At 40.5% G+C, this 14,656-nt stretch overlaps 1 protein-coding gene across 1 annotated transcript in view; it reads left to right on the top strand.

Moving 5' to 3' along the window:
* mpp2b (MAGUK p55 scaffold protein 2b) overlaps nucleotides 1-14,656 on the top strand; it is a 40,036-nt gene that overhangs the window by 4,576 nt on the left and 20,804 nt on the right. The window contains exon 2 of the mRNA XM_054598414.1: nucleotides 7,614-7,693. Coding sequence (XP_054454389.1) covers nucleotides 7,663-7,693 — 31 coding nt within the window. The 5' untranslated portion in view covers nucleotides 7,614-7,662. The remainder of the gene's footprint in view (nucleotides 1-7,613; nucleotides 7,694-14,656) is intronic.

Raw genomic sequence — 14,656 nt, 5'->3', positions numbered from 1 at the left:
GTATGAGTATTGTATTAATGTCCTTTTAATAAGCATCATCGCAGCTAAAAAGATGCTGGCTCTCTGCCGGTAACCTCTTATCACACTCACGTTTAGAGTACCACCAGCAGGGTTTGCGGGGAGAGTTGTTTTCAAATGTTGTACATCCTCTGTATTGCACCTGTGCTGGATGTAAATGTAAATTATTTGCTGTCCTTTTGAGAGAGAGAAAAAGTACATTTAGGACAGTTTATGAAAACCTTTCTAGTAAAAAAATAAAAATCCCACTGCTGAATTTGATATCAAACCACAGTCGGGTCTCATTTCAGAGAAAGAGCTGTTGACTGGGATTAAAGAAGCGTCAGCCTTCTTATCAGTTTCTGTTTTGGAAGTGGGAGGTTTTCCATCAATTTCTGCTTTTTACAGTTTTGGGGATTAACTACAAGATCAGCAGGTCTGGTTCTACCTCATCAAAAACATTGTCCAAGCACTTCTTTACCGATTAAAAAAGTTAGCTAGAAGTTGGACTCTTTAAACTTTGAGATGTGTCCTTCGCTCTAAACTCTTTCAGGGAGATTTAAGCACAGTATGTACATTAAAGACATTAAATTGGATCGAAATTTGAACAAATATGTCAGCATGATGATGTACATATGAGACCATGACATGTCTTAGCCTCAGAGAAATGCATATTAGACATTGAATTCATACAAATCCTCTAACACTGGTCACACGTCCAGAAATAAACAAAGGGATATCCTTGTGTGACCCAGATCTTTAATATAGAGGGAGTCAGAGGGCATCCTTGTTATTTGATGTCACATACTGAGTAATTTTCATAAAAACACCGTCAGCGGTGCCTGTCGGTGACATTGCACAGTTTTACTGCTTTGACAACTAATCAACTGTAGCTGGCAGAAAAAAAGACTTGACAAATAGGATTCATCTACACATGATTCCACAGGGATATTACTCTGCAGCAGCTCACATACCCTTAGCATCTTTTCTCCAACCATCATGGTGTCATTCATAAAGAAGATCTGCTTCTTTACTCTCACACTTGCCACCTCTTTCCCTTCAGCACAGATCTCCATATAAAGAGGCTGTGGCATTAAGGTGACTCCATGCACGTTGTGTTTGTATACACGGGTTTTATTGGGAAAATATTATTGCTTTTGCCAAGCTAACGGTGTGGCTTTAGGAAAGTTGGTCTGGTCAATACACCGACAACTGCCATGATTGCATGAAATTTGGTACAACTATTAATGTCCCCCAGAGGACAAAGCCTCCTGACTGTGATCACCTGACTTCTCCTCTAGCACCACCAGCAGGTCAAAGTTTTAATTTCTCAAGTGAAATAACCTGTTGATGGATTAACACAAAAAAATCATTGCCAATTTAGATTAATATTGCCTTTTGAATAACCATGCCCTATTTCATTTTCTCAAAAACACCTGGTTATGCTATTCAGGCATCATGTAGTTGATTTATGACATTCAGATATCTGATCTGATCTCATACAGGCTACAATATTATAATCTCCAGGCTCTTTGTAATTCATGACAGGGGGAAAGTATTGCGATACACAAGCCATAAGCAGCCACAGAGCTGGAGGCTCCTCACAAATTCTGTTGCTGTAAAAAAATAAAAATAAATCTTGGTTAATGTAAACAGGAGGGTCCAACATAAACTTGTTTTTTAGAAAATGAATACAATTCAGCTCTCCTCCCGACCCGAATCAATTTTTCATTCCGCCTTAATAAATCACAGTATCTGCCAAATACATGGGCGAGCCAATGTGTCATTGTTGGCCTACAAGTATTTGCTTTGTAATATTCAGTCCTCAACCAGGTTTTTTCTCAAGAGATTTGAGTGACATTGAAACAGTGACATTCATTTTGCTGATTTCATCATGGCTGCTTCCTTCAGAAAAAAAGACAAAGGTAGTGAGGGCCATTTGAATGAAATCCAGGCAGGCAGGGTGGTGACTGTAAATGCTCCCCATGGGTGGCTCTCATCACTGTACCTGAATCCTCTCGCCTCTAGGTAGTACATATGTGACATTTAATTCTAATTACACAAATTACAATCTGTATCAGCTGAGGGAAAACAAAGACCCAACAGTGCTAAGTTGATCAGGTTTTATTAGATGTCTGGCATCAAGTGATACCATTTGATGGTGGTAACTCTTTTTTCATAATGCCATTTTAAAAAAAAAAGGTAATTGGTTTTTCTTGTGATGTAGGAAACAGAAAATAAAATATAATGAACTTGATTTTTACTGTGAGTTTCTGAGTAGCCGATGTGCCTGAGGTGGCTAATGAGTCCCAAATCTGTTAGCTGATAGTTAATCATTTACAATTTAAGCTCATTCTATGCCCTGGGAACATACATGGAGTGTTTCTTTCCATGATGTTTTCTTGCTGCTAAGAATAGCCCGTTTTAATATGCATGCTGGGAATTTAAAACACCTTTTTATTTTTTAAACCAGTCAACCGTGCAGCGCATGACTTTAAACGGCACCTGAATTTATCCTCTCCTACAAAAGACCTCCACACTTTGTTTTTAAATTAACAGGCCGGTTGTGACTTGGGTACTGATATGAGCCGTCAAGATTAAATGAATTGTTTTTACCATATTTTTTGAGAGAGAGTTTAGTGTAGCATTTAGTTTCACAACAGAGGAGCATAAACATACTGGTGTTTTCTGCGAGATACTTGAGGGCAGATGCTTAACAGACGTTTTTGTGGTAGTTTTTATGAAGTGACATTCCCTGATATTTTTCTATGACTAGTATAATCACTTTAGGGATTGTCTATCTGAGGAAGTTACGTCTTTTCAGTGCGTTTTTCAGATGTTATTTATCAGGGATTCAACAAAATCACTTCCATTGTATTGGAGTAGCTGCAAAGGTTTCAGAGGCAGATTATTTCTGAATAGTGACAAATAAATCAGAACCATTAAGGCTAAGTGAAGAACTGTGTTCTTTTGTGGTTTGGGTGAACTGACCCTTTAAGCTTAAATTTAACCTTTATTCTCAAGAATCCAAATAATTTGTGTTGTGTTTTTTTTATATTCAACAAAAAAATGTTTTACTTGCTACTAGATGTTTTATTTAATTTCTTTCTTCAAGAAGCCATTGTCAAAGGTGTGTTATTTCTTCAGTTCTGATGAAATTGCTTTCTAGAGCTGTAGAACCATTTTATTTAAGTGCTGGGCTCAGGCCACCGGAGCCAAATACAACGGTTAAAATAAGTGCTGGTTTTAGCTGGAGAGCAAATGTTTTTATTATATCTTTTTTTAAACAATGTTTCTGATATGAAATCATTTCCCCAGTAAAAGAGCAACTCAGTATTGAAGCTCAAACCTATTAATAGACCCAATTTCAGCTCCAACTTATTATTATTTTACGCATTTTCCCTTGTTGCCATGGCAAAGCGCCTGGGAAAAAGACGAAGAGCTGCTCTCGGTTGTCTTGGATACGACAGTTTTCCCTTGTAAAGTAATGAGAGGAGCTGAACCTGTGGGAGCACAGGGTTATTTTTAGGCCTGACGCCAGCCTGAATGTGTGGATTAAGACGTGTTTGGTCGCTGGTGTGTGCGTGTGAGTGTGTGAGTGAGCACGTTCACAGGCTTTTAATGCAGACTCACTTTGGGAAGAGCTGAGGGCGTTTTACACCCGGCATACAAACGCCTGGGCCACTACTTGTGTCATTGCTCCAAATGGTCTGGAAGATGCAATTTAATAAAAACAGCATTTTCGGATGCAGCCTTGAAAGAAAATGGAAGCTTCCCTCATTACTAATTGTGATCAAACTGATCAAGTAATTTGCAGCAGTAATTTGGTTTCACGTGAGAGTATAGGCTTGTAGACAAAAAGCAATATGAAGCAAATAAGTATCAATCCTCAATAAATAAACTGTATAACTTATTCACTTGAACTTTAAGGATATTTTGACACAAAAGCTTGACCTTTGCTTTCGTCAATGTTTATGTAAGATTTGGGTGATGCAGGAATGTAAACTTAGTCAGTTGTGAAGGCTGGAAAGGGTAATTTGGTCAGAAGCATCAAAAATATCTAGAAATATAATTATAGATCTGTGTGCATGCGCAAAAACTGCACGCATGCACGCACACGCACAAACAAAACACACCCAGCTGGCCTCTTGTTTTAATTGACTGACTGTGACGAGACGATAGCAGGTCTGCAAATATGATGTCATGGCAGCTGTGCTTTTGAGCTTCTCTCTTCCTGCTATGCAATGTGGAAGATAAAGATTTGTGTGAGTGTACGCTACTGTATGTGTGTGTGAGTTGACTAGTAAAGCCAGAGGGAAATATCACTCAGAGAGCACCCAAGATATTACTTTAGACAGACTGACCCACCATTTTCACCTAACTGACGGGTCTTTTCCATCTGCAGCTAGTGTGACAACACCCAGTTTGACCTCAATGAAGGATCACTTGCATACACACTCTTCAGCTAGTCTTTAATGTTCTCTAAACGATATTCAGAGCATTAATATAGCAGCAACAACTATCTGCTATGTAAAAATAAACTGGAGTAATGTCTTCCTGAGCAGAGATGAAGTCACTCTCCCTCCTGTGTGTGTTGTTATCTGAGCTTATCCATTTCATGTTAACATAGCTGAGTCGACCATGTATGCTTTTAGTAAATGTATCTGCATGATAGCGTGCCCGACAGCTGACGGCCGTAATGCGGAAGCAGCGTAGCACACACCCTCCAGTTGCCCTTCAGGTAAAAACTGTTAGTTCTTTCAGCACTGTTGGCGACCATTAGCTGCAAGCATCTGGTTCAGCCGTCGCCATATTGAAAGCCGTCGAGAGGCAACAGAAATTCTACCAAACTGTTCACAGTGTTATTACCATGACCATATATGTATAGTCTCAATCATAGATAGGAGAGAATAAAAGCCCTTGCTGCAACATATTTGTGTTCATTTATTTTATCATCACACTTTTAGACCACAACTTTTTACAGTCACTCAATTAATTCTCTTATTATATGAAATTTCATTTGTAAAGGCTAATGTAAATAAAGTTTTCAGATTTGGAATTGTATTCATTCAATTTTCAGAAACATTATCAACATACATGAATGTAACCATAATTATAACCATATTGCATCAAAAGAGTTAAACACTACATTTTATCAGAAACGCACCTAAGACCCACTATAATGACCATGTGGGACCAGGGGACCTATTACATTAAAACCAGCATCATTAATTAATGATTAATTACTGGTTACAACTCTTACTAGACATCCAGGCTTTTCTACAATAACATGCCACCACTGGTGATGACCGCACCATCATTAGATCTTTGCCAATTATTCACCATCAGTAACATAAAATAAGAAGCAGGGTGGATGGAGAATGGCAGAGTCAGACAGCAGAGAACACCCTGTCCACCCCCAACCCTCCTGACACCCCTCCAGTGTGTCGGCACAGCTCTAGCACGGCCAAGCTCCGCTGCAATCGGCTTTGGCTTCTTAGCGACCGTGTGGTCTTTGCAGACTTTTAACCAGCCCTGTCATTTCATAGTGCAAACACGGGATGCCACGGATAAGCCTGGGGGACTGGTATGTGGTATTAAAAACCTGATCCGCATTGATCAGAGTTTTGCAAAAGAGCTTGTTCCCTTAGCATCTAGGAATATGCTTCAGTGGTACAGCCACATGTACGTGCACAAACACGCGCACACACAAGTCCACAAACACACACGTCACACATCTGTTTTCACAGTCCTGCCATAACTCCAGTTGAATTAAAAAAAAATTAAAGATGAAGGGGAAATAATGATTTTTTACTAAACTAAGAAACATAATTGAGTGGCCTACATTCTACCAAAATTGATACACATAGAGAAAGGCATTTGAAAAATGTGAAAGCTTTTCTTTATGAGTCAGTTACACTGAGTTCAGGTTGTGCTATTCAAAATGTGATATGACATGTCTGTGGGTTAGGAGACATAGATATATTACATAAAGCTAAGAGAGGGAGTTAAATATAGACCAAAAACCATGAAAAGGAACAAAACAAATGTTTGAATATAAGAAGTTATGCAAGGATTGAGAGATTATGTATTATAGACTTTAGAAGAACACATTTAATCTAAATTCTTGAAAGATGTTCAAATAGATTACTCAAACCCTTATGTAAATGGAGGTATGAAAAGCAATAATAAAGGAGTCCAAAATAACAGTCCCAATGCATTGCTAGGCTTCCATCATTTTGTTTGATCAATATTGGGGATTTTAATTAACTTCGTCCTTCTGAAGCGGTCCACTCTTACTAGTTTATAAAATTAATCTTAACTGGTGCCCTGGGATGGGTTGACAAATTGCTTGGACAAAAAAATAAAATGCAGACCTGCACATCTGACCAAATAGGAATTGGGAATATTTTGATCCCTGCACAGAGAATCAAATTAATATACCACTGTTACCATGCTACTGTTGCGCCCCCAATAGGCCAGTTCATGTAATTCCTTTATTGCTGGAACGTTGTGTGAACATGCTTCATCACTCCAGATCTGATCAGTGAGGCTAAAATTAATTTGTTTTATGTTCACACATGCACACATTCACACACAGCGACCCTGTGGTGATGTTACTGGGTTTTGGCCACTACAGCACTGGTTCCACTATGGATTGCTATTGTCATGGCAACCAGGAATTAGCATCCTTGGATACCACTCTCTCTCCCTCATCAGCTGCACTCTTTTCTTCCTCACCATTGTTCCTGTACGAGCTCTCCCTCCCCCACTGTCTCTCTCTCTCTCTCTCTTTCTCTGTCTGTCTGTCTGTGTTTCTCTCTCTCTCTCCCTATTTCTCTTTTTCTGTCTGTCTCTCTCTTTCTCTCTTTCTCCCTCCTCCTTACTTATTTATTTCTATTCACTGTGTGTATTTCAAAATAAAAAAAATTCCACATTACCTGATAAGCCCGTTTTGAATCTCAGGACAACACTTGCTTAGTCTCCCAGTCTTCTGTCTGTAATGTTTTTTTTTTTCTTGCTGCCCGATGTTAAATGGATCAATTAGAAACAACATAGATCCTCACTGAGCTAATGTTAGCTGGCCAGCCCACTCACTCATCCGCTCACTCAGTCCTTCCAACTGTTGCTAATAGTACTCCCCATGGACATGACGGCTATAACTGTTTGGATGTTACCACAGCAACTGGCTATTCTATTTATAGCTATTAACAAAGTTAGATACCGGTTGTCGTGTGTGTCAGCTTGCAAATTAAGAATGAGCTGTGCACATACATAAGTCCACAGTGATTATGACAGACTGGATTTAGACTTCCATGGATTCCTGTGTGTCGTACTTGAAGGGCCTTGACGCAACAACACAATTTGTCGCAATGTGACAAGCGGCGATTAAAAACAAGCAATATCAAATATGCAAAACTTTGGATCTGTGGGAAATAGTCCTGTTTTTAGAACTTGTATAAAGAGCTTCTACCTTCCTTCCCTCGTTTGAACCTTAACTCTGCCTCAGTGGTTTGACAACAAAGGGGTTTTGTTTTCATATTCACAATCAATACTTCATTAGTGTTGTCAATGCATCTCCCTTCTCTCTCTCACTGCACTCTCTTTCATTGCAGTTGACCCAACAAGTTCTGTGGAGGATACTGGGAGGAACCAATTGTTAAAATGCCTGTGGCGACATCCAGCTCTGACTCCAGTAAGTGGCTTTGTCTCGCTATGACGGAGGTGTGTGTGTGTGTGTGTGTGTGTGTGTGTGTGTGTGTGTGTGTGTGTGTGTGTGTGTGTGTGTGTGTGTGTGTGTGTGTGTGTGTGTGTGTGTGTGTGTGTGTGTGTGTGTGTGTGTGTGTGTGTGTGTGTGTGTGTCAGAAAGATATCAAGAGAGAGACAAGAGGGAGGAGATGTTGAATGGTTTGTGGTTATTCCAGCACTCGGGACATGTATCTCATCTCCAGAGTTCTAATGTGACTTAATGAGCTGGCTAATGGAGCGCTAAAACTCCAGCCTTAGATCAGTCATGCCTCAAAGGATTTGCTGTACCCTTTCGCAGCCCTCTTCACATGCACGTCAAATCTGCACTAGTGGCCAGTAGTACAAATGCACAGGAGTGCATGCACCAACATGCACACATATATCTTTTATTATGGGTTGATGACTGATCAATTATGACTGAAATAGTGCAGTGTGAAACCCAGAGGGTTAAGTGATTAGCAGTCACCTTTTGAGTGTATTTCATGGTTCATAGTTAAAGATAAGAAAGATCCAATTTAAAGATCCTGTAAAGACATTCTGGCACTTGACAACAGACTGCAGGAGTCAGTAACTAAAACACAGCAACTGCTCCAAACAGTGTTGCCTTGTGTTGCACTGGATCCCAGGCCTTCTAAACTGGTTTATTAAAAAAATACATGTGACTATTTTTGCTTAATATAAAAAAAAGTTCTGCAACCTTTGTGATGCAATACTTTGGCATCAAAGTCAAATTTGGCATCACATTGATGGCCTCCTTTGTTGGCATTATATCAAAGTGAATTTGTAGATTTATACTTTGGCTCTGGTATGAAAGTTGAAGTGCAGCACTGTAATAGCAGCAGAATTATATTTCACATTAGTCTCTTAACTGGCACATAGCCGTGCTTCCATGCATTTCCTCTTCCCTCAGTGCTGAGGGCACTTGATCCAGACACATAAAAGATTGAGAAGCCACAGCCAGATTTTAAGAGTCTCAGTATTTTCTGTAACAGAGGACCAAATCTTGAACTCAAAGCTTTATAGTATTCTATCCTGGTGTAATACATTGCAGAAGTCAGCTGTCGGATAGAGGGAGAAAAGCAGTTCCGCGGAGAGCTAAAAATGTGTGTGGAGTTTCTTTTTTGTAATGGTCTGTCAGTCAGTCTTGATTTGTACACCAGCCTGAGTCTGGATGACAGGCATTTTTAGTAACAAACACTGCATTGTTTCTCCAAACCAATTTGTCTTTTTTTATTTATTTCAAAAGCAGCATTTTAAGGACGGCTATTTTTGCACATGGGGTTAGAGAAGGGTCAGTTTTGATTTTAAACAAGAAGATATTTTTCAACTCCTTTCAGCACACAATGTTAATTTCCCAATATATAATATTTCCCTTCACTGACTGTATCTGCAAGGCTGGCTGTGCTTGTACCCTATGTCTGTGATGTCAGTAATGGAAGGTCATCACTCAATTATGTGTCAGCTCCCTACGCACCACCTCCTTGACCGATCCTTCTCCCTACAAGCCAGCCTTCTGCTGCTCTTTCCCCCACCTTCCCACAGGGAAGCCTGGAGTAAAAATCGCCCTGCCTCCTTACTCCCTCCTCCTAGAGAAAGCATCATACTTACCCCCCCTTCTCTCCGCTTCTTTGCTAATGCCCACAACCCTCTGTCGTCTCCATTCATTCATGTGGAGGAGGAGACGCGCAGCCAGGCATAGCTTATACACATCCACGTCAAGAGCAGGTGGAGAGGGAGGGAAAAGAGCGAGGAGCTGTTTTGCCAGAAAGAGGAGAGAATCAGGTAGAGATAGGGAGGGAGAAAAGAAAGAGGGAGATCTCTCGGTCTGCCTCAGATACAGTATTGGGTGTGTTACTGTGTTACTGAGTGTGTGCACTGTAGAGAGGTGTTGTTCACCATGGCTGGCAGCCTGTTTGGAAGGCTCTCCCTGGAGGAAGGGGACTCAGCCAACTCCCTGGATGGCCTGGAAATCAAGCTGGGGAGAGAAGGTAAGAACACATGTCCCTACCTGCAGAGGGTGTGTGAGTGATGCAGGATTAGTTTGGATGGATGACTTCTGCAGCTATATGTTTTGTCACAGGATAGGGAGGACAGACTTAACGGAAACTGTAGGGAAGCTGAGAAGGATGAGTCGCTGTTAAAATGCAACTATGCAATATGCTTATTTATACACATTGGTGGTTGAGGGCTATTTGGCGTTTTAAATTCGCATTGCACCTGCTCCTGATGTGTTGGTTCAAAGCTCCGGAGTGTGATGAAGATGAGCAGAGACAGATTAGGACCCAGGGCAGCATGTGATGTACAGGAATCTGAGGCACCAGACTACAAAGACAAGAAGGTAGTCAGCAACGTGCAGTGAAAACATGCCACATTTTCTTCTATTTAATTTACAGTAAGATGCCTTATGGTAAACTGTTAGCAGTAAAGAGTGAGAGGCGGAGGAATGAACTTTGAGATAAGTAAAGAAAGCAAATAAGATAAGAAGTAATTTAAAGATGAACAGCCTGTTAAAAAGCAAGTATTTTGTTGTATTAGATGACAATGCGCAGATAATGCTGTAGCTCACACAGCATGGAGTCGGACGTACCATACATTCAATTCATTATTGATGGAGTTCATCAATACTGCATGGGGTTGCATACTACTCAGTAGTCCACATCTATTTATGGTCTGTTTTGTGCTTACATCTTTTTGATGTTGTCATGTTAAATTAGTTAGCGTTATCATTACATCGTTGCCTAGTCTATTGCATGTCACACAGTATACCATGTTGCAAGATATCCTCCACTCACATTTTCTGTCAAAGCATTCGCATCCTGTCTATCAGTTCAGAGTGCGTGCGTGTGTGTGTGTGTGTGTGTGCGTGTGTGTGGGAAAGAGAGAGACACAGAGAGAAAGAGAGACCTCTAGTGCATTGTACATTCATGGAGAGTAGGTAGGGGGTCATTCATATGCAACAGTGTTCTGATCAGAGCGCGCACGCTCGAGAGTGTCAGACTCACAACCTTCAAATAACTCTGTGGCTCTCTCACTCACTCACACACACACACACACACACACACACACACACACACACACACACACACACACACACACACACACACACACACACACACACACACACCCACGCACACACTCATAATACAAAGTGTCTCTTCCCAACAAACCCCTCACATTATCAGAGGAATATTCTGTGTGCCAACTGGACTAATGAAGCTGTGTTCAAACACAGATGATGGATCATTGAGTACAGTGTGTTGGTAGGATTAGGCTGTCAAAGTTAATCGCCGGGTTTCAAGAGAATGGGACAATTTAATTCAGTTCCGGCTGAGGGTATAATGTGGTGACACTGGCAATTATTTCATCCGTATCGAACCCTTACGATCTCTGTTTGCCCTTTCATTAACGGCGGCGAGGAAAAAAGCAGCAGACACAAAGTCAAAATGTTTCCTAGCTAACAGCAAGTTCAGTCGATAAACTTGTTCATGTTAGTCTCCCCCCCCCAAAACTTCACATGAAATTATCCCTGGCCCAGACTCTCCGCGGGCTGAGGTGTAATGGGGGCTGCTGTCCATTTGCAAAATGTCAACAAATATCACAAAGTGTTGTCTTCATTGGTGACCTTCAGCCAGCTAATAAGGCAATCCAGCACGCACCCATTGCACGCCAGCTTGTAACAAGCATCACCATGGAGAGGGGATGGCCGAAATGGCAGCTTTAAAGTCCCTCGTCCTGCTGATTGGCTACCCAAGAGAGAGGAGGTCAGGGTTACAGTTTTCCCCATGAAGATATTGCCAAATGATAGAATTCCTGGTTGAATTAAAGGCCCAGTTATATTGGCTGATTACATGCTGTCTGAGGACTGTTCGGACGTCCTTTAAACATTCTTCTGCTGTGTTCATCTTATTAAGCCAGTAAGTATGAGTAACTGAGTCTGAAAAACCTTTATGTCAGTGTCCGAGTTGTAAATTCAAGCAGGAAATATTGAGAATTTGTGACAGCGACAGTATCTCCCACTCTGTCAAAAGAACTGCAGAAGTGTGAACTAATGCAATCAAATCAGGTACTTTAAAGGTGATCTATATCACTGGTTTGTGTCGGTTACTTGTTCTCCAAATACCTAACACTGCCTGAAAACTCTCCAGTCTTAAAAAACAGTTTTATTAACACTTTATTGTTCTTCCCAATCAGCCAACATTGCGTGAATGCATCATGATTAGTACAAAGAGTTTGCTGACCTCATGTAGTTTCCAGTATAGCTTTACCCAAGATCAACCTGAACAGAGTACTAAGTAAAGATGCACCGATGGATCGGCTACTGGGAAAAAAACAATCAGATATATCAATTTTTTTGCCTGTAAAACTTGGAGTTTTGGAGAAAATGTTAGTGATTTAGTTTTAAACGTTTTACTAAGAACGGACAATTGAATTTCATTTTTTTCTTTTTTTTTTCAGTTTGAATTTTCTTTTTTGTGTGTTTGCTGTCAATTATAGTTCTTAAAAAGAAAGAACCATCATAATCAGCAGTTCTGACTTTAAAAATCGGAATCGGACAAGAAAATTGCATCTGGTGCATCTCTACTAATCAGCCACAAGTGAAAACACCTGTGTGTTGCAGGACCTTTACATTCCCACACAGAGTATTGTCTTAGTTTCCCAGTGTTAAAAGTTGACATCAAGACCCTCAAGTCCAACTTAACTGTATAGTAAATATATATCTGTCTACAACTTAATTTGTACAGTAGAACATTTTAAAATAATATCATTTTCTGCAGTCTATAATTACGCTGACCAGATGAGGAGAGCTATTGAAGGCAAGCTACACACACACACACACACACACACACACACACACACACACACACACACACACACACACACACACACACACACACACACACACACACACACACACACACACACACACTATTTGACCACACAAGTACATTACAAAATGGATAAGCCCACACATGCTTCACACAATGTTCTGTCATGATGAGCTTGTTTCCTTTAGTGTTCACATTTTAGCTGCAATAGTTGTTTTCTGTTAACCTGATGCGCCAGATGTTTGAAAGCCTCCAGTGCCGTTCTTTTCTTCTGTCAATGAAGAAATGCAGTTCTGATATAACTGATGCTATAGCAGCATCTGCGCCATTATTGTTTCGGACGAACATTCCCGCTCCGTGTCGTCTCTCACAGCTAGGACACGCCCTTAGCTGCCAATAGCTCCTCACAGCTGATGGTGGTCCGTGTTCTGGCTTGCAGGACACAAACCCATTACACATTATTTGAAGCCTGACAAGATGGATTTGTGTGCAATATGCAATCCTGTGATTTTGGGGTAATCTTGTGTCCATGCTAGAATCCAGCTGCCTTGCAAGGTAAGTATTCTGTAGGCAAGTAAGAAAAGGCTTCACACTGATTACACTCTGTAAGGACATCATGGTCAGGATCAAGCCCATACTATAAGGACAAATGAATAATATATTTAAATCAGAAATGATTAATCGGTATGGTACGCACAATGGAATATACTCCAATCCAATGAAAGTCTCCACTACTGTCTTAGACGTTCATCTTTCGCTACCTGAGGGACTGATAGTAATTATATTGTGCTGGAGAGCCGGGAGCAGAATCAAATCTAATCACAATTCAAAGTATTTAATAATGTCTTTCATGTCCCCAGAGTATCTTATGACATAGACTTGACTTTTTGGCAGTTTGAAATAGTTTCAGTGTCATCTGCAACATGCTCTGTTCTGTCATTTTAATGGAGCGACAGAGAAATAAAACTGCAGTAACTTTCAAGTGTTTCCAGGAAACCTGAGAATATCAATGAGTTTTTGAGGAGAAAGCTGCTCAGAAATCTGTCTGTGTTTTCACAGGACAAAGCAGGTGTTATTACTGGGGAGTCGCTCTGCACACTGAAAAGCTTAACATTGACCATACCAATTGAAAATACCCTGATTAATGACTAGCAGGTCATTGCCGCAACGTCTGACTTTCAATTTTCTTCTCAGTGTAATTCTGGCTAAACAATACATTTTTAGTCCATTTTCCAGACTGAAGGATGTTTTGTATTAGAAACACGATGATACATATTAGGTACTTCTGAATACATTGTTCTTCATGGGGCTGTAAAAAGCCTTCTAATTTAGGACCTCCAGAAAGAGTTTTTTGATGAATAGTTGAGCTAATTGTGTTTTGAGAATCATAGAAAGAAATCAAAGTATAAAACCGTTTTTACTGTTTCGGTTAAACAGACTCACTTACCACCAAATCTTCCCAACCCCGTACCACACCTCCTCGAGGAGAAGGCTGCAATAACGCTCATGGTCAGCTGTGTAGTGCACCACAGCTGATCGTAGACACCAGTTGTAGAAAAAGACAACATCAAAAGGCATTAAATAATTGCAGAACCAAGCATTAGTAGTCTTCAATGATATTGTTTAATACTGTGCATTTTGGGCAGGGTCATTGTTGAACTAACCGGTCCCATGTTCTTCGATTGGATGGTTGAGATGATATATGGTGATTGCGCACAGCATCCCTCACTTTCTGCCACGGCATTGTTTTGTTGTTCTTTTGTTCCCCCACACATGTAAATACTATGGCATTATCCCATAAATCTCAAAATTTCTGTATGTATTGCCCAGTTGCTATTTTAATGTTTTAGGCTGCTCAAATTTCAAGACAGCATTTAAAGAGAGGCCTTGTTTGAACAGGACAGCTGATGGTCAAGACAGCATTTTAAATAGCGGCCTACTTCCCCGTTTTGGCAGAGTTGGCTTTCACACCTGATGCATACTGTACCAGATTACACAAGATCCACATCCACACATATCTGATCTATCCCTGGGTCTCTGATATGAAAGCGCCCACAGTGTTTTACGCTTAAGAATATTGCAAA

The sequence above is a fragment of the Anoplopoma fimbria genome, chromosome 5 (assembly GCF_027596085.1).
Source record: "Anoplopoma fimbria isolate UVic2021 breed Golden Eagle Sablefish chromosome 5, Afim_UVic_2022, whole genome shotgun sequence".
In the NCBI taxonomy this organism is placed as follows: Eukaryota; Metazoa; Chordata; class Actinopteri; order Perciformes; family Anoplopomatidae; genus Anoplopoma; species Anoplopoma fimbria.
This window is presented reverse-complemented; position numbering and strand designations above follow the sequence as displayed.